The 27,355-nt window shown below is 41.5% G+C and overlaps 1 protein-coding gene across 1 annotated transcript; it reads left to right on the top strand.

Moving 5' to 3' along the window:
- The first annotated feature begins 171 nt into the window (after positions 1-171).
- On the top strand, positions 172-27,355 carry wdr25 (WD repeat domain 25). The gene is made up of 6 exons (XM_012836648.3): positions 172-1,326; positions 8,215-8,362; positions 22,371-22,501; positions 22,793-22,963; positions 23,277-23,417; positions 23,851-27,355. The coding sequence occupies exons 1-6, from the start codon at positions 673-675 to the stop codon at positions 24,070-24,072; spliced, it is 1,467 nt and encodes a 488-aa protein (XP_012692102.2). The 5' UTR covers positions 172-672; the 3' UTR covers positions 24,073-27,355.

Below are 27,355 nucleotides of genomic sequence, written 5' to 3'. Positions count from 1 at the left end.
GCCATAAATACAGACTGTAACTTGGTGGATGTTGCCTGTTGTGTGTCTTATGGCGTGACAATGCTGAAATGCTACAACAAAAGTCTCCTCCATACCACAGGCGTTCACAGCAGTGAGATTATCACTCACATTGTATGTAATTTCCCTAAAACTTTTATTTTGTAAACACCGCAAAGCCGGAAGTGTTCACATGTAAAGTAATACCATACCCGGACATATACGCACATTAATTCAAATATCATCGCAATGGCTGTAGTACAGATAATTCAAAGAATTACGTTAGTGGTCAAAACGGGGAAGTTTTCGATATTAGGCTTACTGTTGCCTTAGGCTGCCTGGTAACTGGTGAATATCGGTGGTTAAAGGCAGTTCTCTGTAAGGTGGTCCGTATTTTCCCCACCATAGCTAGCAATGAGCTATGTCAAAGCAGTTCTGTTTTGCAGCACTGCTATAGTGTTGAAGACTTAGGTCTTGTTGTTGATCGTGCCATGAGGAAATGTGCATATTATCAAAGCAAAAGTGTGGTGTTCTCAGGCCAAGTATATTGTACTTTGTCGAAGGCTAGGTTAGGGTGGATCTGGAGCATTGTGTAATAATAGTTATTTCTCCAGCAGGTGGCAGTGCGGTGATTGTTTCACATTTCACACAGTAGTACCCAAACACAACTACACCATGGCGTTTTTGTCTCTAGTTGCGTATGAAGATTCAGATTCAGATGAGGAATCCGGCACGAACAATGAGGGTGTCAGCTTCACTTTAAAATGTGACAGTGCGGTCGAGCAATTTCTTGGAAGTCCTGGCAGCTCTGCAACTGGGCTTCCTGAGGATAGACAGTGCACCAATACAACTTCTGTTGGACCTCTCTGGCCGTTTAAATCTCCTCCATGGCAACAACCACAATTAGTGGATAGTTGCAAGACAGCGTTACAAATTCCTCCCCATTCCTTACCACAGAACCCTGCTTGTCCAAACCCTGTTAAGAGGCTTGCACCTTCCTCAGCGGGAGTGAGACCTTACATCCCAAAAAGACAGAAACTGGCGCCAACAGATGACAGGGTGTCGCCAGGGCCAAGTGTCAGAGGCGGCCCTGTCAAGGGCACCTCCACCAACACCACCACCAGCCAGGCCTCTGGCTCACGAATGCTCTCCGAGGTGTCTGAGAGAGTGCGTCCTTTTTTGGGACAGAAGGTAGGCAGGATGGAGCTGCCCAGGCGTTGCCACCTACAGCTCCAGGCTCATCAGGGACCGGTCAACACGGTGCAGTGGTGCCCAGCACCTCACACCAGCCATCTGCTCCTGTCTGCCTCAATGGACAGGACAGTCAAGGTAAGGAGTGTTATTGCTGGCACTGATTTAGTTGTATGATGCCAGGGATAAAAGATATTCAGAGGTTATAAACATTCAGCTTCAGAAAGTGCTAGTAAGGACTGCTAGAAAAGTACTTGTGCTTACTAGTACAAGTATGTCACAAAATTCCCATTAACATGTTTCAGGTATCTAAACATGGCATGGATAAGCATGTTACCACAAGGGTGTCTTAAAAAGTTCCAGAACGTTTTTTTCTGTGCAAACCCTTTGACCAAATGCCTAAAACCTAAATTTCAAGATGAATACGATCATCATGGATGACAAACAAGAGCAGGCACTTGCTTTTTGCTGTGGCTCTTGGAGTCTGTGCTAATGCCTTCGGGCCATCACCACTCCCCCAGTCGAGCCTGAAACCTATTATTAGTGAGGCTAGGGAGATCCGCTCATAACAATGAACCATTCTGCATAATGCAGAACCCTCTTTGTTAAAAAATAAATACAAGAAATAACAGCCCTGTAAGTGTCAGAGAATCTATGTCAGGACCCAAGGGTACCACTTCCTGCCGAGCCACAGCGCCACTATCTCGACTCACCGGGGGGATTAGAGTTCATCGGTTTCCTCCGGAAAGGTTAAGTGACACAGGTGCGGAGCGACTAAATATTTTCATTCCGGGGGATATTATGTTTCCGAGCTGTCAGAGGCCTCCTGACAGGCACGGTACAATTAACAATTTAAATATTCATGAGGGGGATTTGCCTCTGTCTGTGCAGAGGAGTACCAGCGAGAGCAGAGCAGAGCTGTAGCCAACAGCTGGGGGAGAGCCACAGAGCAGGTGGTGGAGACTCACTCGGGGCAGTTCTGCAGATGCTGCCACTTTACCTCTGTGCCATCCCAGCACTGAATCCCCTGCTATCGCTAACTTGTTATACTCAAATTTATGAATGAATCACCCCTGGGTCGGTGCTGGTCAGTGTAGGCTATGCACTCATTGCATTTCAAAATCAAGGCAGGTATTCTTTACAAACACTGTTATGTTGATCAAAACACCTGTGACGCCACACCTTAGCTGCTGTGACTGTCATAATATCTCTACATGCATGTGCAGGGCTTTTGAAAGTCATCCCTATAATTGCCTAAGCAGTTGTCTTGGTTGGCAGTGGTCACAGGAGTAGCAGTTTACTATTACTTAGCAGCAACTGCATTTGTTGTTGGGGAGATTAATTGTGAGGGAGATTAGATTATTTTTTTTTTCTTAAAAAAACCGTTACCTTCTCTGTGTTCATGGAGCCACTTTAAAAGGACAAGTGTTTAGTGTTACTTTGTGCTTAGACACGATGGACATCTTCAGATTTTTAGAGCCTTTTAGATTTTTAGTTCTGGGCTCATTAAACTCCTCATTCCTTCATAGGGATGTGAACTGGGTGAACTGGGTGAACTGGGTGAGGACGTAGAGTTTGGTTAATGTTCCTCAATGGCCTTTTGGAGGCGCTGTTTCACTGCACATAGTGTAGTCTGCAGTCTGTTTATGGTCCCTTATTATGTGTATCTCTCAAAAGGCTTTCACATTCTGTAGGAAGCATGTCCTTTCACCAAATTGGTCAGACACTTTTCATTGTGTCCCAGTGGTGAAATCTTTCCAGTGTGTTTGGGGTTTCTCTTCATAGAGACTCCTAGAATTCAACCTAAAATCTAGCGAACATGTTTGCTTATGGCTGTTGTTGCCCTGGAAGGATATCTCCCTTGTTGCACTCAGTGCACAACAACAACAACATGACCTTTCAGATGCTCACTAACAAATGCCCGACATTGCATCAGGCTATGGTATTTATTTATTTATTTATGATTTCAACAACCTGACAAATACTGAGAAAAATAAATGCCTTGAAGTCCCTTCTAACTATACACCAATCCATGAGCTGACATTATACCATTAGTTGGATATCATCATTCCAATCACAATTCCCAACTGACTCAGTGTACACAGAATCAGTTACCCAACTAACATCTGAATTTATATTACTTTGTATCAATTCACTTCAAATCAAAACATGGTCTATGCTGCAAATCTGAGTTTTGTTTTAATGGTGTGCAGTGCTCCGTATTGACTAATTGATTTTCTGAGCCAGCATATCACTCTTCCTAAGCCTCTCAATGTCAGATGCCCCTGTGTGTGCACTGCATTAAAATGTTTTTAAATGTTGTTGTTTTTCCCTTTTCTTCCTATCGCTCTCTCTCTTTTAAATTCCTTCCTCATCATTTTCCTTTCTTACTGTTCCATTTTCTTTTCTATTTTTCTTTTCTATTTTTCATCTTTTCATTATGTTTTTACAAAGTTGCTGGCTGTTGACATTGACATGTCAGTGGTGTCAGTCGCACGGCAGGATGTGAGATCTGTCCCGCTTTTCGAATGCTGTTTCATGCTCAGCTCAGCACTCTGTTCAATAATGAAACAGGCTGATGGAGAGGGCCCACTGATCTTCAAAGGCCCTCGCTCCCTCGCCCCGGCCTGGGGAGAGAGACAGAGAGAGACGGGGCACGGGGCTAAGATGGCACGTCGGAGGTCCGGCCCTCGCTCCTCCAGACCACCCACTCAATTACAGGCCGTGGCCCAGAGAGGTCAGTCCACCCCCTGGGGCATCTCAGCAAGGGCATTTATCCTCCCCATTTAGCCTCCCACGCATTTTATCTCTCCATGCCCCTGTGGAGATCTGCCCCCGAGGGAGCCGTCAGGTGTGGGAATCCTTAGAATATTCCAGAACGTAGAACACTGCCCCATCCCAACTGTCTGTTGTTATCACTGAGACCTCGCATCAGCCTTCCTTCAAAGGAAGTGTCTTTTGCGAAAGGTTGTTGGTTATTGTTGGTTATGACAAATTATTATATTATTATGTTTAATGTCAAATTACAGCCCACCCTTCTGTGCTCCTGAAGTAACATGTTGATTGGCTGGAATTTTTTTATGGCTCCGTCCAAGCCACTATGTTTGTTTCCCATTTACAGGGCTGTGTACGAACACCAGAGGTTTGTCACTGAACGGACAGGTGGAGGACTGTGAGGAGCAATTCACTGAATTTGACAAAAAGAGTATTGGATTTGAACCGTGGACTCCACCATTAACGCCCATAGAAAATCATTTTTACTTGGGTAGTTTTAATGTGTTCAGGGAAAGCACACAAGCCCATAATATATTGATGATGGAGCTCTTAAATGATTATGTGTTGTGTTAAAAGGCATTTGTTTCCTCCCACGTGTCTGTGGGCCCCGCCAGCGTGCTGCAAATGTCCAATTAAGGACCATGTCACGGCGGCCATTGATTTTAGATGCAAGAAGCTCATGAAAGGAATATAGTCACCGCAATGATTAATAGTGGTTGTATCAATACTAATATCTTACACCAAAAATCGCTCTTTCATTTTTATTTTTTTGGATGCATTGAATGTATTGAGAGGTTATTAGGATACCAAAATCAATAGCTTTCACAGTCCATTGTATGTCAAGTTCTCCTTTGGCTTAATACTATTTCTATTATAGCATGTACTGTATTTCTGTCAAATAATCTATAGCAGTCACAGTATAGTGAAGAATCACAACATATCATTGAATTGTGACCTAGCAATCACAACCTAGTCCTGGTTCATGTCCCTAATTTAAAATCATTGCTTTGCATTCCAACTTGTGGAAAAGCATTTTGCCAAAACTACAACACCTCCACACAAAAATCAATACAAATCCCAGTATAAGGAAGAATCTGAATATATCAAAGAAAGATGGGTTGGTTGAATATGAACAATCATGAGGTGTGCTGGGTCACGTCCCTAATGGCAAAGAATTACATCTTTGCATTCCAACCTGGGGGGAAAAACACTTAGAGTAGGAACCTTTGCCTAAGTTTTGCCAATACTCCCAACGCCTCCGCAGAGGCTGAAGACCAACAAGTGTCCACACTCAGATAGCTTATTCCAGTACTCTCGTAAGTGTGAGCGCTAATACCTCCTCAGCGCTAATACCTCCTCAGGGTCCGATGACCCGGGGGACCTCTGGCCGCCCCCTCCACTCCAGCTCACTCCTCGCTTCAGACGGAATCTAGACTATGGCCCCGCGCCTCCGTTAGGCGGCAGAAAACAGGGCACGGGCGCGTGCAGAGCCGAGAGCTCCACCACAAAGACCCTGCTGCCTTTCGCCGAGGCTGTTGCCAGGTGATCTTGTGCCCGTGGGCGCTGAGTGGGAGGAGGGGTGGTCGTGCCATGGTTCTTAGGATTACGCTGACCTACCATTCATATCCTCTGTGAAATAGGATGCTGAGGATGAATTTGAAATACATGAATGGCCTAGTGTTTTTTTTTTGCCACCACTGAATGCTTTTTTGAGTCGCTCTGTTTCCAGCAGTGGTGGACATTTTCATGGTCAGACCATGAAATCTAAACAGTATTTTTTTATACACCCACACAATAGGCATAGTTAAGTGTTTTTTTTTCCTGAATTATGATCATTGCCTGTAGTTGTCCCCATTACCCAGATGAATGGCTGCCTGAAAGGTGTATATTCTTGGTTTTAAACAAGAGTTTAATTTGGCCCAGTGCACAGCACATAACAGTTTATCTACTGGTCCAATCGCTCACAATCAGCAAATCTCAAGCAGGGCCATAAATGTTTCTTTTTTTTTCTTTTTTACATTTTAGCTTAAGTTACCCTTTTGGTCAATGATGTGTGTCTTACAGATCCTCCATGTGTGTATAATGAAGTCCTTCATGCATTGTGTTCTCGCCCCAGCACACAGACCCTTTTAAAGTATAGGCCTCGTAGGCTTGCTGAAACAGCAATACGTAAAGGTGTGCAGTTCTCTGCATGTCACATGATAGCTATGCGTTGTACTTGGGCAGTAATGTGCAGCGTAATTTAATGATAAGGGTTAGGGATTAGGGAGGCATTGAACCTATTACGCATATGATGACAATATATTTTACTTGACTGATAATGCACAGTTTAATTTTAATGAAAATGTTTTGGTCAACTGACCAAACATTCTTCTGAGATACTCTTAAAAGTGCTTAGTTGATAAATAGGCCATGACATAGTGAGGTGAAGTGAGTGTTTTGGGGGAGGAAAAAGAGACCACCAGAGAGACTTCACCAGGACTCATGTAACATCAATGAGATTTTTCCTTTCGAGTTCACACACTTGCCACTAATGTCTCTGGGGACAATGGTTCACTACCAGTGTGTTTAACCGCAGCCTGACGACACGAGCCCTGGGAGTTGAGCTACACTATACACTACTCAGCTGTTGTTTGGAGGTATGGGAACATCAGGTCAGCCTCAAAGCGTCACATGAGAAGGAGGAGGAAGTCATCTCCATTACTCCCAGTAATCCTTCATTTCACATATCCCGGTTCTCTCTGCATGGTTGGGAATACTGAGCAGACACATCATGGATTGTCTGTTTGGAGGCTTCACTCAATGCATAGCAATGTTACATGGCTACCAATGTGACCTGGAGGTCCAGTGCTGAGCATGCAGAGGGGGATTCTCTCTGCTGCACGCCTCTCATTCATATTCTCACGCTCTCTTCAGTGTGTTTATTGGTCTGTTTGTGTATCAGCACGAGAAGACATTTTTTTGATGCTGTTGAGAGTTAGCACTGTTATAATAAATAGGCCTAAAATAACGTTCAGTTATTCCTTCTAAAAAAAGTGAAAAAAAAACACATTGGTTCGAACCATTTGAATATTGTGCATTATGTCCATAAGAGGCCAAACCAGCACAACATACATACATACCTACACATTACAAAATAAAAAATAAATATTTAGGTTACGGGACTTTATATCAAGGTTCCACAATTTTGATCTATTGACCTAAATCCAAAGTATTTCCAAACAAGAGTTGGGTTGTGAACTCTCTGCCTTTGCTGGATTATTCGCTTGTTTCACTTTGACCCACACCTCTTTTTCAGTCAGTGAAAGTGGTGTGTGTCTCGTGTCCATCATGCACTGACAGGCAGGCAGGCAGACAGACAGACAGCCGTGCGCGTGCTGCTTTTCTCCGCCCCCCCCCCCCCCCCCCCCCCCCCCCCCCACAATCTAATATTAATTTTCCGGTCGAATGTCTGGGGTTTTCTCACAATTCGATTACGTAATATTATAGAATATTTGTTGACAGCCTTGTTGCACAACAAAAAACAGATGAGCACAATGAGTTCTCCGCAGGCCAAGCCTCAGTTTCAGACATACCCATATTCCTTGTGTTCTGTGTGTGTGTGTGTTCCTTGTGAGGAACATTGGCATTCATTTATGCAGAGATTGAGGGAGCGAGACGGAGAGAGAGAATCAAATGAGAGGAAATTTAATTGCCACGATCTGTAATAAGTTTAGGCTTGAACGTGTTAAGATCTTGTTTCATTAAAAAAATGTTTGTCAAGAGGCAGGGTTGCCAAGAGAGTGATAGAAAAAGTGTCATTCACGTGCACAGAATGAAGATCAGAATAAGCTGTGACAAAACAATCCCATCGAGGTGCCACACATTCCCAAGAACAACAGTTTGTGTTGATATGAAGATTATGAACTTCTATGTGTGGGTGAGAGAGGTAGGGAAGTGCCTACTTGAGATTCTCTCATTTGAATGTAGGTTGGGCAACAGGGATTTCATCACATTTTTAATTTTTTTCTGACAAAAAAACTTTTTCCTCAGATTTTTCCCTTCATGCAGTCTCCTCCTTGTTACAAGGAATTAAATTTAGAATCAGAAAGACATGCAGTTTGTGATGAAGCCCCATAGGAAACCATGTTTGCCTCGGTGCGAAAATCCTCATTAGTGTAGCAGAATGTGGAACAGAAATGCACATTGTGACTAATTAGCTGACTGTGCGTGTCTCTCTCTCTTTTTTTTCTCCGTCCTTTGACGTGGCAGATCTGGGATGGTGCAGAAAGTGGGCGGTGCCTGCAGGTGATCTCCACCCACAGTGGGGCCGTGAGGGATGCCTGCTGGTCCCCCTGCGGCCGACGCCTCCTCTCCGGCTCCTTTGATACCACGGCAACGCTGACAGACGTGGAGACAGGTATGCACGGAACACTTGGCTCTCCTGGGGTGCAGTTAAGGTGGAACGCTCAAAAGCTTGGCTTCATTCGGTTCAGTTGTATTCAGTTCACTGCTCAGGATGTTCTGTTTCAGGAAAGGGGAATTCTGCCATGCCGTTTTCTCTGCTCATTTCAGTTACTAATTTTCCGCCTGATTTACATCGTAATGCCATTTCACCAGTTCAGATGATCTCTACTCAGATGGCGTCTCTACTCACACGCAGTGTTGGTTCACATCATCGCTGACTGTAAAGCATATTTTAAGACATGCTCAGCCATTAGGAAAGTAAGCATCAAAATGTTTGTCCCTAAGCACTTTAAACAAATTGTTCCCATTGAGAACCAATAGCTGCTTCTTGTTGGGTTAAACATTTTCAACTCTTGTATGATTTCTTTTTACAATCAAAATGCTATGCTTTAGCCCAGGGTTCCTAGCAATCATTTGCTAATCTTCTCAATTAAAATAGGTTTATCATAATTTCCTCCAAAAGATCAGTAAGAAATAATACATTACCTGAAATAATTGCAGTGAAAATATACTCAAACAGCGCAATGGGTTTTAGAGTGATTAATCAGTGAGTGGTAAAAGCTTTTCAAAAGTTTAAAGGTTTCTTTTGAACAGGGCTTGTAAAAGCTACTTTACCACATGCTGAAAACCTGTTAAGTAATGAAGGGGCATTAGAGGCTCTGAAGTTGAAGGCGTGAAAGTAAAAGCCGAGCTGCTGGACTCCAGGGATTTTTGAATTACCTTTAGCCACCTCACACACTGTGGACACGCACACAATTGGCCTTTCACCCCACCAGCTTTTCCATGGCCTGGAACTAAAACAGCTGTGAGCTTAATAGAATACAGGTGATTTGTTTTTTGTTTTCTTCATCTTCTTCTTTACTGGCCTACAGCTTCACTATGGGTGTTCAGAGCGATAGCTTCAGAGGAGTGATGAGAGAGGGTGGGTGAGAGGAGGTGGGGGGTGAGGAGTGCGCAGTACAAACTTCCTCTCCTCTACATGGCTGTCAATTCTGCCAATAGAAGCCCATGGCTAATTGCTCCACAGGCCCATTAAGGGCCCGTCCATATCTGCCTTCCGTCCACACGAACCCGGCGGAGTGGGTCCCTGAATCCGCAACCTTTTCAATTCGGTCTCCAGAGTGGAAAGATCCGTGTTCATGTGGACGCCCGATCCGCACATTTTCTAACCCGATGACGTAATTGCCCCACGTGAACGCCCCACACCCGGCTCGCAACCTCAGCCTGAAGCCTTTTTAACCCTGCTAAAACAACATGAACTCGATGTTGTTAAGTAGCTGGTTAGGAAAGGGATGACATTAACAAGCCACACTTTAATCTATCACTGTTTAATCTATTTGCATTAGACCATTGTTCAAAACCGTTTTTTTAAAGTGTCAGCAATAGCCTATATGAGCAAATCTGACGTGAAATGATTTTTATTATAGACGGAAGTTTCAAAACGGTAACTTAACACAAACGAGGGTTATGGCGAAGTGCGCGATTCGAACTAGTCCTGTTTGAGTGCTGTGGTAACAGTGATTTCAGGTAGTAGAGAAGTCGTTCAGCAATCGGAAGATTGCTAGTTGGATCTCGACTTCTGTCTTCTGTCTTTATTATGCACATGCTCCATGACGTCTCTACAGCGGATTCAACCACTCTGCTCCGCTCCAGCGTTTCCGTGTGGACGCAGATTTTTCTTGACACGGCTCCGTGTGGACGCGATAAAAAAAAGTACCGGATCCAAAAATGTTTCCGGATTCAGGCAATCCAGGTTCCGTGTGGACATGGCCTAAGTATCCATCTTTGGCGTGATGGTACTCAAGCCCCCTATGCTGATGGCATCCATCGGTGCTCGAGTAAATGGCATCGGTAACACCAACAACCCTGTGCTTAACCCCACACACACATACAGACTTCCGGGCATTGTGGAATATGATGGTAATGGTAGGATAGCTGTGAATGATGATGGTGGCTTTTAATCCTCCCACCACTGTCCCCTCCAGTAGTGGAGAAAAATAGCACCTTCTAATAACGGCAAAGTCAGAATGATGGGCATGTTTTTTTTTCGCAGCTCTGTTAAGGGACTCTGGTCCCTTGGTCATTTCTCAGCGTTTCTTAGGGGTAAGGTGTGCATGCCAATTTATAGTCCAGGTGACAAGTGTTGCTCGACAAAAAATGCCATAAAACAGATAAAATATGTGTCTGCTAGGTTGAAGACCTCATCGCACGCATCAAAAATGTTGAAAGGGCACAGACGTTGAGAGCTTTTGTTGTTCACTCTGATTGGTTGACTTTTTAGTTAAGGCTGTAGAGTAGCCTTATATAGAATGTAGTATATACGTATGTATGGTATAGAATCTGTGGTTTTTAGCATCTTACATAACTAGCAGTGCCAACTGTAAAGTTTATATCTGATTAAATGTTAACTTAAATAACGGTCAGGGAGATATATTTTCTGTGTTAATGATAGAATAATAAAGTTTAAAGAGACAAAATGTGCCCTTCAGTGGTCAACTACTTGACTTGGACTTGAACTAGTTTGTCATCAGCAACATACTATGAAACCCTACAGATGTCGCGCAGTTGCCAGACTTTCTTCGTTTTTTCTTCATTCTTCATTCGAGTGTCACTTGTCGCCTGGTCTATTGGCCTTAAGGGGGTGGGGTGAGCGGTTGTAGCAAAGGCTGCATCGTATTGACACACCAGACGTATAGGGCAGGACTGAGACCACTTTGTTAGCCCAGGGGCCGTGCAACCCACACGGTCCTTTCATTTGTCAAGGACGATTGTCAACCTCTCTCACTTTAAAACATATTTTATTTTCCCTTTTTCTCCGTAATGCCCATTTACGATGATGGCAGCTCTAGAGCATGACGGACAGGTTGGAACCCTGCATTGTAATTCAAGAATGGGCTGAAAGCTTCCTAAAACGCTCCCCGAAATGTTACCACACATTGCGGACCCAATTTAAAAAACGCCCCCCCCCCGCCCTCCACAGTTTCATATATATGTTAATGGTTTAGCACGCGAGACAGAACGTCAAGTAGATTGGCACATTTCTGTTTGTCACACACACATTCTTTAATAAGCAGTCATGATTTTCCTTACCCTCCTCGAGCCCTTGAGAAACGTTAGACTCTTATGAGTAATGAACGGTGACTGAGCACTTCTCCATCTTCTACCCTTCTCTTCTTTCTCTCTCTCTCCCCTCTCTCTCTTTTTTCCCCCTACCCACCCTATATCTTTCTCTCCTGTCTCCTTTTCTCTCTTTTGTTTGTATCTCTCTCTCTGTTTCTCTCTCCTCCACTTAGTCACATCCTTTCTCTTTCTTCCTCTCTCCCAGATGAATAGGTTTCTGTGTCTGCAGAAGCTAAGGCCTAACATTTACATTTCCCTTGTTTAACAAACGCTTGTACGCTTTCATCCAAAGCAGCTCTCGCTCGCAGACTGGAAGGAAGCATTTTCGCTATCAGTATTGGCTCTTCTTCACAGTTGTGTTGAATTACCGTAATTTCCGGACTATTGAGCGCACCTGAATATAAGCCTCACGCACTGAATTTTTTTTAAATAATTATTTTTAACATAAATAAGCCGCACATGTGTTAGGGATTTATTTCACCCTTTTTAGGACTGTAATTAACCTCAGAATTAAGACACACAACCAAGAATATAATAAATAATTGACTTTTACTCTGTCAGAGAGGAGTGAATGGTGTTAGACCGCTTCTTCAACCTACACTCCTCCAAATAGGAATGGAGTGCTTTCAGAACGCTGTTCAACCCATCACTAACTTCCCTGGTACCATGTAACAGACTTTATGCAGAGACAATATCACAGAACATGCAGGAAAACACTCCCCCCTTGTACCATCCCGTACTCTGGTTCCAAGAGATAAGAATGTTTACCTAAGACCCTCAAAAACCCTGACTCTACAAAAATAAATCAGTCTTAACCTAAACATTTCATGACACCTCTAAATTCCAAGCTTCTCTTCCCACAGTTTCAAACTTCCTTTCACAGAACAATGGAAAGAGCTTAGTCCTCCATTTAACTAACTAACTAATATCAAACTAAAACACATCATGATAATAATTAAAAAGAAACATTTCTTTCACATTTCCCTCCTGTTTATCATGAAAACAATACTAGTCTAAACACCATTAAACTAAAGCATCATCATCTTGATGGTTCCAAACAACAGTTCACTCCACACAGAAGTACATACAAGACTAGACATGAGAACTTAGAAACATGTAGAAATACACATCATAAAAATACAAAAAGTATACAAATTGCTACAATAGAGAACAGACTTTTCAACATCATTTACCACCATGTACCAGACGTAAACCAAACAACCAGATTTCACCAAGGAACATTAACCACTTTGTCTTGTAATAAAGCATCACATAACAACCTTCATTTGCTGTAAGGCTTCAGTCACAGAGACACTATGAATATAATCCAATATCCAAATACAACAGATATCAGTCACAAAACTCCCCCACCAGCAGCAGTGAGTAAATACACTAACTAAGTTGGCGTTAACAAAATCCTAACCTATCTAAGCGTTTCCATTCTTAACATGACTTTTCTTACTCATAGGGCCTGAAACAGAAACAAAATAACCTTGGAGCTGGTGGTCCAAATCTTTTAGTCACCAGTCACGTCAATCCCCCACACGCTGTCATTCTTCTCAACAGCAAACCTCTTCTTACGAGGTACTTTGCCTCGAGATAGCACTGACAACACAAAAATGGTCCATGACCTGGGCGGGGGCGCTTACGCCACCCCAGTGTGGAAAAAGATGACTGTACAATATACTACCACACAACCACAATACCTCTCTCACCTTAGGGGTACCCTTGTCAGAGTGGCAATGCCCTGCATTCCAACCTCAACATAAGGACCTGTTCCTATGGACAGGGTACGACGTTGGCTGAGGAAGCAGTGTTTGATGACAGTATAGCAGTATCGATGACAATTTCATTACACTGTTTCCGTCTCAGAGAGCCTACTCTCGTTGTTCCTCTAATAGAAAAACACATTAGGAATATGGAATGGACTGCCACTTAAGGTGACAGCTAGGTTGTGGCATGTTTTTTATTTCTGCTAGTGGGTGGGTACTGTCACACAGATCCTGCACCTGGGTATCGTCTGTATCATAAAATGGCTTACTGTAGCCCCAGTTGTCTGGGGCACACTTCTCTCCAACACAGATCATTGCTTGGAATGAGAGTAGCCTTGGTTTAAGTCTAGGGTGAAAGTAGGATGTTGGCATTAAGGTACATACATAGCAATTAGTCTTATCAAGTCTGTTCGCTTGCAAAAATGCATATCTATACCATGAATTAGTAAAATACAGATGAGTAACGTTCCCCATGGTCTAATTTTCCCCATATGAAATCCACCTCTTATGGATTCTCTCAATTACACTTGTAGAGGACCATAGACCCAACATTACCCCTGAAGTAATCATTAATAGTAACAGTTTAAACATTGTTTTACCCAAGTTATATAATGTATACAGAAAAACAATAAACACAAATAAACAAGAAAAACAATAAACACAGATACACCTCTACTATGTTGACCAGAATCTCTAACCCTCAGGGCGCTCCCTGGAGGTTAGGTGACGTTAAGACGGAAAAGAGCTATATTTCTCAACCCCCTCAAGTAGGCACGAAACCCTACTCAACGCTAGTGGCGCATCCTAAAAAAAATGAACGAAGTTTACAGTGTGACAGATGAATCCAGGTGGAGCGTTCTGCAATTTTAACGGCAGTGGGGGTAGACAGTAGCACTTGATATGTTTCCTCCCCCCTGTCGTCAGACCAGCTCTTTTATTTGATGATTTTGATGAACACCCAGTCACCTTCACCTTCACCTGGCCTTGTATCTGTGGAGACACAAAAAAAACTCGAACAGTATTTGGTTCTTTACATTTCCTAGTTTGTAGTATAATTTGTGACACACCAAAAGTTGGTCTTATTGTTTTGCACAGTGCTTTTGCTACTGTGAAATTTAATTGAGTTATGCCGAATACATATCTCACATTTCATACAAAAACATTTTTTTAATAGGTTTTTAATCCATATGTTGTATAGTGCTCATGTACTATGCTAACCATTCCCCCAGTTGATACATAAGTATCACCATGACTCTTAATCGCTGCCCATTTATATAAAATCACACTAATATGTGTAAGTTGACAATTCTTCTCATCTCCTCTCCTTTTAAAATACAGCGTGTGTGTGTGTGTGAGTATGCACAGAGGCCAGTCTTCTGTTCCCCCTGACAGCCCCCACCCGTGTGCTTCTCTGTCCGTCTGAACAGCCAACCACACAGGCTTGTTTAAAAAGTCGAAGTTGCCGTAAGCGATTTTACGTCTTAAAAAACAATCTACAATAATTCCGGGCTATGTTAGTCACTCAGTACTTTGGCACATACAATAGCTCACAACACATCACAATCTCGTATTTCCACTTTTCTCTTGTTATGCCCTCTGACGGCGCACTACTAAGGTAACGAGTGAAAGTTTTAATCTGATCTTTTTCGTTTTATGTGCGTCGCGCTCTCAGCAATTTTAAATGCTCTCTCTTCACAGATGTTACACAAAATACCTTCAAGTAAACTATGCCAACAACTGGTCACTTGCTTATTTTAGTTTTAAATATCAATTTAAAACGTTAGGTTCCGATCAATAATCTTGCTCCAATGACTGAATGCCCACATCAACGCAACTAAGTTCGTCATTTCATCTATCAGGTTCACACCCTGAATAAAAATACACGGACATTTGCGATTTACCCCACAGGACTTGACCTATCATCAAACCGTCAAATCTTCGTTTAGTCTCGCTTCGGAGCACCAAACAATCTCTTAATGAAACAAATGAACTCGTTTTTGCAAATACAATTCTTGCAACACTGGAATTATTTCCATTCATTACTATAATATCTATATATTTATAGCACTCTGAGATTCTTCTGAATCCCACTCCTTTATTCTTCATTATAGATGCTACACTGCATTTCGTTGTCTCAGTACTTGTACTCTGTGCAATGACTATACAGTTGAATCTAATCTAATCTTAAATCCGGGCCTCTACCCTTGCGGCTATTCATGCAATTCGATTATTTGGATAGAGATTTTTTAGTTGATCAGACCAAAATTCCTCATCCTCAAATCGATCTGCACTTGTATTATTTTATTTAAGCAGTATCGCCATCATTATCATATAATGATACAATGATAATTAGATGATACACAATGATGATCACAATTCCAATGTGTCCCTTCCCCACCTGTGCTGTTAAATCAGCCACAGTCACTGGTGGCTATTTCAATGAGACACATGGATTGCGCGCGTGCGCAGTGTCTGTCTATGCCAGTATCCCAATTTCTCATTCACAAATGCTCACTCTATTTATGTCTTTACATAATTTCTAGTAACTCCCCCTTCACGCACTTAAGACTAAAAAGTGCGTGCAAATGAACAAAGCAGATAAAATGTATAGAGTTTTCACGTGGCCACAGTAAAATCTCTATAGTTTATCAAGCCTGCAGTTTTCCCCTCTTTCTCCACAAGAATAACACTTATCCTCACTTTCTTTTAATCTTCTTCTTAACTTTCCATTGACTTTCTTATCCTCTCTCTCTCTCTCTCTCTTTTAACCATCTTGCCTTCTTACTTTCCTCAAACCATCTCATATTCATTAATTATGGTGAGTTTTTTTGAATTAAGCAAAATACTTCTCTTGAGTCTATGAAAAACATCCGGATATTTTCCAAAGTTTTAATTTTGCCTAATTACTTTACTCCATTCACACACTCATTCACACACAGATGTACATCATTTACGTAGGCCTACAACATAACCATAGTCCCGGACTAGGTTTCTTAGTCCCCGACTAAGTTTTTAGCGCTAACAAGAGATCCCGGATCTCTTTAAAAAGATCCCCGATCTTTTTCTAATAAGTAACCCCAGGCTACTTACGTAATATTCTTGTTGTGCGTCTCATCTGGATTCGGAACTCGTCAAAGGCAGTGAGGCGGGGGCAGAAATCCGTCAACCGGCCCAACGAACAATTCAACACGCAGGGTCATTCTCTGTCCTTCTTTCTCGGCTTTCGTATTTCTGCTCCCGTTCATCTGGTCCTTCTTGAGATCCGGCTCGAAGGACCAAACTGTTAGGGATTTATTTCACCCTTTTTAGGACTGTAATTAACCTCAGAATTAAGACACACAACCAAGAATATAATAAATAATTGACTTTTACTCTGTCAGAGAGGAGTGAATGGTGTTAGACCGCTTCTTCAACCTACACTCCTCCAAATAGGAATGGAGTGCTTTCAGAACGCTGTTCAACCCATCACTAACTTCCCTGGTACCATGTAACAGACTTTATGCAGAGACAATATCACAGAACATGCAGGAAAACACTCCCCCCTTGTACCATCCCGTACTCTGGTTCCAAGAGATAAGAATGTTTACCTAAGACCCTCAAAAACCCTGACTCTACAAAAATAAATCAGTCTTAACCTAAACATTTCATGACACCTCTAAATTCCAAGCTTCTCTTCCCACAGTTTCAAACTTCCTTTCACAGAACAATGGAAAGAGCTTAGTCCTCCATTTAACTAACTAACTAATATCAAACTAAAACACATCATGATAATAATTAAAAAGAAACATTTCTTTCACAACATGTCTATAAGCCGCAGGTGCCTACCGCAACATTGAAACAAATTAACTTTACACAGGCTAAAATGAATATCAAAACTAATACAATAGTTAGTTTTGCCAGTTAGATAAGTGCACTGTTGCTTTAAGAGCGCACAGTCGCAAGAGTCAATCAGAAGCTAGAACGTTAGATTGAAGACAGACGCTAGTTTGAAACCAGTAAGCTAAAGAACTTGAAGACTGGATTTGTATTGTTGTAAACTTTTATTTTATTTTCTAAAGTGTTTTGAGTTGTGTTCTGTCTACGCTGGTAGACTGTGGTTATTTTGACATTAGTTAAGTTATTGAGATACTGAGAAATCGCGTGGAGCTAAGCATCCATGCAGCTGCATCCATGCTAGCATCCTAGCTCCACAAAGCCACCGTAAACACAAAGCCACCGTATACAGTCACAGGTATCATAATCCATAAATTAGCCGCATCGTTGTTTAAGCCGCGAGGTTCAAAGCGTGGGAAAAAAGTAGCGGCTTATAGTCCGGAAAATACGGTAGTTATCTTTGTGATTCTTACTGAAGCTTTGTGATTCACAAGCTGAGGCAGAAGCCTGCTAGCTTTACTGTACAAACTGTACTGTACAAACCAGACTGCTTGCACATGAGTAATAATATTTAATGCACATTTGTCTCAGGGATCCCAGAGATTCTACTGTATATAATATTTACATTACATTTATATTTAATCGTTTAGCATACACGGTTATCCAAAGCCGCCTACCCGTTCTTCCTGGGTACTGAGCCCATGACCATTGTTCTCCACCAGTTGAGTGACAGGAACATATAATGACGTAATAAACTAAACCGAACATAAGTGATAACTTGGCCGTGTCTTAAAGGGAAACTTCTGGATTTTTCAACCTGGGTCCCATTGTAGACCCTTTTGGGTCCAAATTTTTACTAGGGACAATTAGCGAAATCAAAATTATGACAACATGGAAAGGATCCATACAAAGATACACCTCTGTCTGTTTACCTCAATAACTGTAAAGAAACTGTCGAAAATTACTGTTTGTACAGTCAGTGTTTTACTTCTGTCTTCTTCCGCTCTCTGAGACGTAGCACCCCATTTAGTGTCTATAGTCGATTATTGAAGGTAGGCGATCTCCTTTGAGCGCCCACTCCAGCACCACACTGTTGGCCAATCAACTACAGGCCCTGAATAAGGCCCAGGTTGAAAAATCCTGAAGTTTCCCTTTTAGACTGCAACAATACACTGTAACTAGGATGCCATCCACCCCAGGCACTAATGTGGTATTAACTGTAATTATGAAGGGATTGTGATTTGTGTTGGGTAATAGTAGTAGACATGCTGCTTGAGTATTTAATTATGTAAATTGATAGTGGAAAAGGTTTAGGTTAAAAGGTTTGCGAAAGCAATGTTTGCCTCTAAAAAAAGATTTCTTTATTATATGCAATTTACTTTATCTCCATGTTATACATGTTGAAAGTGTACTTGTCAATATGTTATCTAATTGGACCATTGTAAAGCCTTGAGGAGAAAGAGAAAGATGGCCCTCCATAGGAACTCTGTGGGAATCCTGTTCCTGTTTATGTTGTAATCAAAGTATAGAGTTGTAGGAATCGGATTGAACTGAAAAGATAAAAAAGGAAAAGAGAATCTCTCAGCCTCAGGAGAGTATGGAGCAGTTCCAGGAGGAGAGAAGGATAGAGTGAAAGAGAGATAGAAAGAGAGAGAGAAGGGGAAAGAAAGATGGGGGGTGAAATAAATTGGATTTATTTGAAGGGCATTACTGATAAGTGGCAGCTGCTGCCTCTTCCCTTGACACTGTTTGACTCCAACCTCAGCGAGAGTGGGTTCTTGTGAACCACCTCAACCAGAATGTGTGTTGTGCCTCCGCCATTTTAAATTACATGTTCATTTATAGCTACAGATCCTTCTCTCCAGATTTAGCTTTTATTCAAAGTTAAGTAAAGTGCAGGGAAACTATATATTTCAGTATATATTTTTTACATTATATATTAATCACTGATCCCGTAGGCATAGATGAACCACCCCTCTGCGGTACCCGGGGAATTGAAGCAGTAACTTCAGCAGAATTTTTGTGAATTTTCTCTCTTGAAGGAGCCACATAATCTCCCAGTCATTATCAGATGCCTGGTGCTGTTAATGATCTGAGTTAAAAGGAGGTAGCGGCTTCTTTAACCTTACTCTGTATTTTTCCCCATCTCAAATTTGAGATCAGATGAGAGGGAGAGGACGCATTGCAGAGGCTCTGGAAGACAAACGCTGGCAGTGAAATGGAAGCATCTCTTATCTTTTCTTTTTTAGTTAAGCTAATTACATTTCTTAATTAAAATGTTGAAGGCTGTATTAATTATGCAACGGGGAGAATGACTTATCATCTTCTCCCCAAACGTTAGTCGCACATCCAGATGACAGGTCCCCTCGTCTGCCTGTGTCACGACAGGAAAACCAATTAAACGACACGAAGGAAGAGAAATGTGATTTTACTCCACGCCTCAAACTAAAAAAAAGAGTATCTCTCATTGTTTATCTGGAAGGTGACAGCCTCATCAATAAGAAGGATGCATGATAGGTGATGAAATGGCTTTATTTGTGTCAGTCAATGCCACAGACAGTTCCATTTTGCTTAGGGACTGCTGCTGCTGCTGCTTGGCCAGAAGCCAGTCAAGTTGTAATGTTAAAAACTTTTCAACTCTTAACAATTGTGCATTTTTATGACAAAATCATTACATTTTACAGAAAAACGAACAAAGGGGTCCTAATTAGATTTAGAAATTGAGGCGTATCGAATAGGGCCCCCTATTTTAATCCCATATTATATGGTAATATAAAAATACACAATAGCAGTAAATATTTAAACACATCTTAAATCAAAAGTAAATATTTGAACACATCTTGAATCAAAAGAAGGCCTCAGAAAGCCTCAGACCATGCCCAAGTTCAGTTTGATAGCATATGATCATACGAAGGATGAACACACCTGTCTTTCCCACTAGCTGCCCAGGTTATTAACTAAGCTATGTCATTTTGTGGTCTGTGCCAAAACGTATCAGTTATGAGTGCTAACTGTCCTGTCGTCTGCTTTCAGCTAGTTAACTTGCTAGTTTTAGACAAAAACTCCTTACTGCTGCTTTACGAAACTTCTATTATGGCATAGGGAACACATCTAAAACATTTAGACATTTTCAAACAGTGTGGACTATTGTGTAGACCATTACCAGTTGTAACATTTAATGAAAGGGTAACTTGTAGGACACATTAAATACCATCTTAAGAAGTCAATACTCATTGCTATAGCAACCAATCCAGAAACCTACAATGGCTGAATCAACACATTAGCATAGATACATTATACCATGTGTAAAATTGTGTGCTATTGAACATTTTAATTTAACATAATAATGTTTGACATAAAACAGACAAAATTAAAGAAAATAAACGAGGCAATGCATCATCAATATAAGCACAGTTAATTTGTTTGTTTTGATTTGGAATGTGTTGAAAACTAACTTATGTTATTATGTATTTTTATTTAATCATGTAATATGGGATAAAATCTCATCTGGCTGCCATGGCCCCTGGGAGTCCTATTTGAAGTGCCTCCATTTCTAAATCTGATTAGAACTCCTTTGTTAGTTTTTCTGCCAAATTTGTTGTTTTTATCACAAACTGCACAACTGTTATGCTAAACTGGCCCACTATAAGGCGTCCAGTAAAAAGGCTGAGTTGACTGCGGGAGTGCAATAGAATGTGATTTGTTTGACACAGGGTGCGGAGTAAGATTTAATTTCCGATAAAGATTCCTGACAGTCTGTTCATTCACACTGCAGCACGTAATGACAGTAGAAGTCTGTTGGGGAAGGCAAGGAGTCTGAGGTTCTGTTGTATGCGGCCCTCAATCGTTTGAGTGACTCATGATTTGGCACTGTTATCACCAGCGTTGGGTACTTTTTCAAATATTCGAAAAATGACTTGCAATATGGTGCCCCACTTTTTTGTACACATAGAGAAAAAAACAAAACAAAAGCAACACCATCAGAGGAATGAACAGCCGAGGCAACCCAAACGAACCAAAACATGTTTTGACAGTATGTTTGAGTCTCAACTCTACTCTTCTGACAGTTTTAGATTACTGTTTCATTTGTGGTTTTGTGTTTTTCGCAAAACGAAAACATTGCCTCTCAAAAAGGCTTTTGGCGGCAGCTTGGTGAGACACACTCTTTTGGCTGTGTTCCCATGACGATGAGTGAAATCACCCCGACGGTGTCTTGTTTTTCCTGAGCGGAGTCGGAGATGCCTGTAAAGAACAGATGTGTCTTATTGCAGTACAACAGCCAAACAGCCATGAAACACTTGGCCCTCTCCCATGCATGTACCCAAGTGTATCCCCAGGACAACAAAAAACATCCTCATTCATCTATCTACTATGTGTAAGTGATTAACATTTAGCACATGTGTATCTGTGGATACATGCTCATTTTAGCCAGAGGCACATACAGAGTCTTTGGTTTTGTTATTTAGTATTGTCAGCTGATTCTGTTATGTGTGCACAGTTTTACCTTCAGGTTAGATTACATAATGTGAGGATGGTGACGATCATTTAAAACTAATTAAAACTAACTCATTTAAAAGAAGTCTAATTTGATCCAAACATATAACTTTTACTGAACTGCTAAAATTGTTGTCCCTGTGCATGCATCTGTACATTCTGGACTAGAAGTCTGCTCGCTTGTTGAAAGAGAGGCGGTAAACAATAAAGCATTGTGATTTGCTCTAATGACTATTGGTAATTGAGCCATTTATCTTCCTAGATGTGCATGATTTCTGAGCTCTACATTTGTGTGTGTGTGTGTGTGTGTGTGTGTGTGTGTATGAGGGGGTGGGGGGGCAAAAAAGAGAGAACACAGCAAAAGCTATTAATTAGAATGTATGGTCTGGTTTGGAGAGAGTCACAATAACACAGAGTCCCTTCTTACAGCTCAATAAAAATATGTTCAATTCATGTTCTTATCTAATCTCCTTCCAGCACATAGCTTTGGCACATTCATTAATTTGATCTCAGCATGCTGAAACAAACCCTTCCACTACATCTCAGCTGTCTAGGAACATTTTATTAGATTAAAATGGAGGCCACCATTGATCAACGTCCCACTTTAAGGTCAGCTTGCCATGCCTGAAGGTCACGCAATCTCTATAGCCATGATAGATTTCTCCAGTTAGTGATCTTTGCGTCGACGCATTTCTTCCTCAGGTTCGGAGGTCGTTAAAGTGAGGAACCAGTTTAAGGTGACCTGTCTTGCCCTGCGGCCTAATGAACCTGACGTGTTTCTTTGTGGAGGCTTTAGTCCGGAGGTCAAGGCCTGGGATGCACGCTCCTCTAAGGTCAGACCTTGTGACTTTTATGTTAAATTATAAATTGGTTCATTGTGTGATTCTGTGGCCTGACCTTTTGGCCTTGTTATCTCTGAATAGAAACTCATCAACCTGTTTCCAGAAAAAAGATGTGCTATGGATACAAATTACATTTTGAACATAGATATTCCTGTGCCTAGACTATTTTAATCCAAAACAGTGCTCTATGTTTAAAAGTAATTGTGAGATTTTATTTTTGTACACTATGCGTTTCATCAACACTTTACAGACATTTTTGTCAAATTTTTTTTTAAATCTTAGATGGTGAGGACATACAAGGCTGGGATACAGCAGACCCTGGACATCCTGTTCCTCTCTGGAGAGAAGGAGTTTGTAACTAGCAGTGACTCAGTCAGTCGTGACTCGGCCGACCGCACACTCATCGCCTGGGACTTTGGAACCACTGCCAAAGTCTCCAACCAGATCTTTCATGTGAGAACAGTGTGAGATGGGCAAATGATGCCCATGCTGAAGTCTAACTCTATGTTTTTCCAAAAATATTGAAATCTATCTTTTGGGTAAAGACCTGCGATTCATGGTCGCGATCACATGGTCGCAATTTCAACATTTCTGAAATATTTTAATTCACGTACTCTAAGGCTCTAAGGCTTTTAATTAAATATAAACTGGGGGAATATCATGTTTCTCAATGTGAAACATTTGTTGCATCCTTTATGTTACCTTATGTGTTGTATTTCTGCTGCAGTCTTTTCTTAATGCACTCTCTGGTTGTTCATGAGCGCAGGAGAGATACACCTGCCCCAGTCTTGCATTACACCCAGATGACGAGTCTTTCGTAGCACAGACCAACGGGAACTACATCGCCATCTTTTCATCGCAGAGGCCGTACCGCATCAACAAGAGACGGCGCTATGAAGGACATAAGGTCAGATATTCAGGCCAGGCGGTGTTAGATCAGATCAGAACCCACTGCTCCACTTATCGACTATAGGGTCATCCGTAGCTAACAGTGATCCTGGCATGGAGTCGATCTCAAACAGCTCTGAAAACATGCTGATAAAAAGCAAATGGATTACTGGTGTTTAAGGATTTAAAGATTATTTTGCAAATATCTGTTGTCTGACATGAGCCCGTTAATGTAGTCTTCCATCTGTTGCACCTCTAGTGCTAGACCTGCTTTATATATTTACATTCTGTAAAGTGCCATGAGACAATAGTCATTATTCATGTTATTTAGATACATATAATAATAATAATAATATACATTATAATAATAATGTTTAAAAAAATTCAGTAATAATGATAATAATAACCACATTCTTGTAAAAAAAATTATTTTGCATGTGCTTGTCTTGCAGGTAGAGGGCTATGCCATCCAGTGCGAGTTCTCTCGGTGCGGATCGCTGCTAGCTTCGGGGAGCTCCACAGGTTGCGTCCACTTCTACGACCACCAGAGCTCTCGGACACTTCACACACTCCAAGCCCACCAGGAGGCGTGTGTGTCTGTGTCACTCCACCCCGTCCTGCCGTCAGTGGCAGCCACGTGTGACTGGAGTGGCGAGATCAAGATATGGAACTGACCAGGGTTGTATTTCCCAAAAGCATTGATGCACATCAACCGTTGTTAAATGAGGTTAAATAGAGACTATCCTTTTGAACTCTCTGTCCCCTAGTTACCATAGTCACCATTTTCAAGATGGACACCTGTCACTCAGGGTAGTACCAGCCTGACATCTCATCGGGCCCTTTAATGCTATTACTGACCGAAAAGGCAGAGATACTACTTTAGCATCAACCAAATAGCATCAACCAGAGCTTTCTCTCTCTTCAAGAACACTTCTCCAAGAACAACATAGGGCACAAACCTGACAGACGGGTGCCCAGTGTAGTATTCAAATTCTAGCCTCATCAACACCTTTATGCAACTCAGGTAGACAGACAGACAGACAGACAGTGACTGAAGCTAAGTTAGCATTCCCCACTCCTTCAAAGTCAGTCCTGCTCTACTGCTCTTGATAAAAGAGTCTTTAGCTTCCTTATATTCTCCAGTTCAGACAGACATTGCTAAACTAGTTCCTTCTGGTGTTTTCAGGCGTGACACTGCATTCTTAGTGTACTGGTACATACATGTATACTGTCCTTCTGTTCTTTAAACTTGGATGATGCAAATCTGCAGCACAAATAAAAAGAGCCCCTTATTTTAGAGGATTCCATTTGAGATGCTGCCGACTCTGTGGTGGTTTTGATTGGAAGCTGGAGCGGCGAGCGAGACGACATGTTGTTGACAGTGATTGGGCAACAATGGCACTCATAATCTACCTGCTGAGAATGCACAGAGGTAGCTGTCCCACAAGCCCTTTGTTGAATTCTGAATGACCGAACCAGAAAAAAAAGAAATGTCCTTGCGGCATTTTCACAATACACTGTGTACCCCGCGCTCAAAAAGAAGGATCCGTTCTCATTTCGCTTTAATCATAGACACTGTAAATCCTTGGAGGGCATGAGGGGTTTGTTTTCTCTGTGCCTTTAGTATGTACCAGAGAGCATTCACATAAAAATATTCTGTAGTCAGTCAGTTACCGTGACCTTTAACGACTCAATACAATATTGTTAGTTTTATGTTCGCAAGGGTTTCACGTAGATACTTGAAACTTTTGTAGATCTGGTTCATAATAAATCTTCCGCAGGCTTTTAACATTATATTCCTTTTTTCACAAGGCTTTCTTTTTTTTTTAAGTGAGTTTTAGCTGAGGGAGTGGGTGTGAAGAACTTGGGGCATGCTACAGTGTGTAAAGATCAAAGAAAAGTTCCACAATTAACATATCAAAGGGCAAACTGCTAAACCTCTTTGTAGGTTTATCATCAGGCGCGCTAAAGTATGCAGCCTCGCTATATCAGCCAAGCACAGGCACTTGTCTAATTGTGGAGCGCATCAAAAATGCATCTTAACAATTGCATGCTCACGCAGTCAGGCACCGTTATCCCTCCTCTCTGTATTTGTGGCACCTCAGTGACTACAAGCTACACAGTTTTTCAAGATGAGAGGTTTCGATATGCCTAAATTAGTACTCAGCCTCATCTCTACAAAAAGAACGTTCACTATACAGACGTTGCAGGCAGAAGCCCCCTTTCTTCAAAGCTTGGCACTGTACAAATGTTAATTAACACGGAAGATGTGCAGAGTACAATTATGGTCATGATTATGTGGATACAGTGGCCTTCACAGTGTGTTGATCCTTCATCTTTATTAAGTAAAGAAACATACATCAAAAATATAGAAACATGCATGTGACAAACGGCTCACCTCTCTCCTTGAAAACTGTCTGGATATTTGAGGTAGAACAGGACAGCTATACACTTGTTAGGGCAGAAAAAGTTAAGAACATCCAATTTGACGAGGAAAAAAATATTCATTCTTAAATATGTATATCTCAATAATACACATATTACAATTCAATATATATTTTAATCATATCCACAACAAAAACATTATTTTTTATTTTAAGGAAGTCTAGAGTTTTTAATCTGTTGTGTGTTTAGAGTGGGTCTAAGTCCCTGTGCCAAGCGTCTTATCAGCTGGGAGAAAGGATGTGCCCCTTCTCCTGTTGACAAGTCACATCAACACCTGAGATACCAAGGCGCAGAGATCTAAGCCAACACCTAAGTCTTCCCTCTGACTAGAGCACTATTTTAGAGCTTCTTTCATTGAGGGCCAAGATTATGTGCAGGTTTTCATGTTTTCTTTTCGTTTCTGTATTGTGCTGTGATCAGATTTCACTGTATTGCATCAGGGAAGTCTGGAAAATCAGCAAAGTCTGCCAGCAAGTGTCTCTGTGTTTTGACTGCACAAGCAGCCGCCCTGGTGATCGTCACTGAGCCAAGGTCTCAGGAGCATCCATTCTAACGAGAGAAAAAACAACCTTCTGCTATGCAGTAAAGACAGTCTGCAGTTGTTTGGTATTCTTCGGATTTTCTCCATCAAAGAACCCTTGAAAGGTTCTGCTTAAAAGCTTATAGTTTTGAAGAACCCCTCTGTGGGTATTCTGATTACTTATATTTCTGATTACATTTTGTAGCACTATGGGGGACTAACTGCGGGGAACCTTTAAGACCTACAAAGGAACCTTTTTAAATAAAAGGTTCTGTTGTATTAAATGATTTAAAAACAGTCTTAAGCAAATATTATCCATAGGTTCTTTAAGCCTTTTACATGAAGGCTTCCACTGACTTTCTAATGTACTTGTGGCAAAGAAACCCAACATATCCCTCAGCCCTCATGAATGGAAGACAGTGCTCTACCCTCTCAGAAGCCCCAGCAGGCATATACTCTCCTCTCAGGAGCCTTGAGTTGGGGATTGAAACTAACCTCTTTATGTTTCTATGGAGAAGGCATTGCAGGACAAACACACCACAGTGGAAAGGATTACTCGGAGCAAAGTACCTACTTTTGGTTTGAATCAGTGCGGTCCATGCAAAAAGAACTTCCAAAGGAAGTGTTCCATTTTAGCACAATACATGGAACATTAGCTGGTCGATGTATGGAACACTGAAAAGACATGTAGACAGTATACACATATGCACTACTACCCGGTGTAATAAACAGAACTGGGGTCTCCAGCTACTGAAAAGAATTAAGGCATGAATATACAAATGGTGTTTTTGACAAGCAAGTGAACTACTAATACATAAATCATGCTAGCTTTCATGTCTCCTGTAAACCAAAAGGTTTTTGTGCAGAAACGTTGGTCCAATCTTTAGAACGGGTGCAGTAGATATATATTCTGAGCGCAGTGCTTGAGGCACCAAGGTCATGGTTTTATTTCCCAGGTGCTGATAAAAAATAAATACCTTATTTTTAAGTCA

This window comes from Clupea harengus, chromosome 14 (assembly GCF_900700415.2).
Source record: "Clupea harengus chromosome 14, Ch_v2.0.2, whole genome shotgun sequence".
NCBI lineage: Eukaryota > Metazoa > Chordata > Actinopteri > Clupeiformes > Clupeidae > Clupea > Clupea harengus.
The sequence above is the reverse complement of the archived record's forward strand: the minus strand, read 5'-3'. Positions and strand labels throughout refer to the sequence as shown.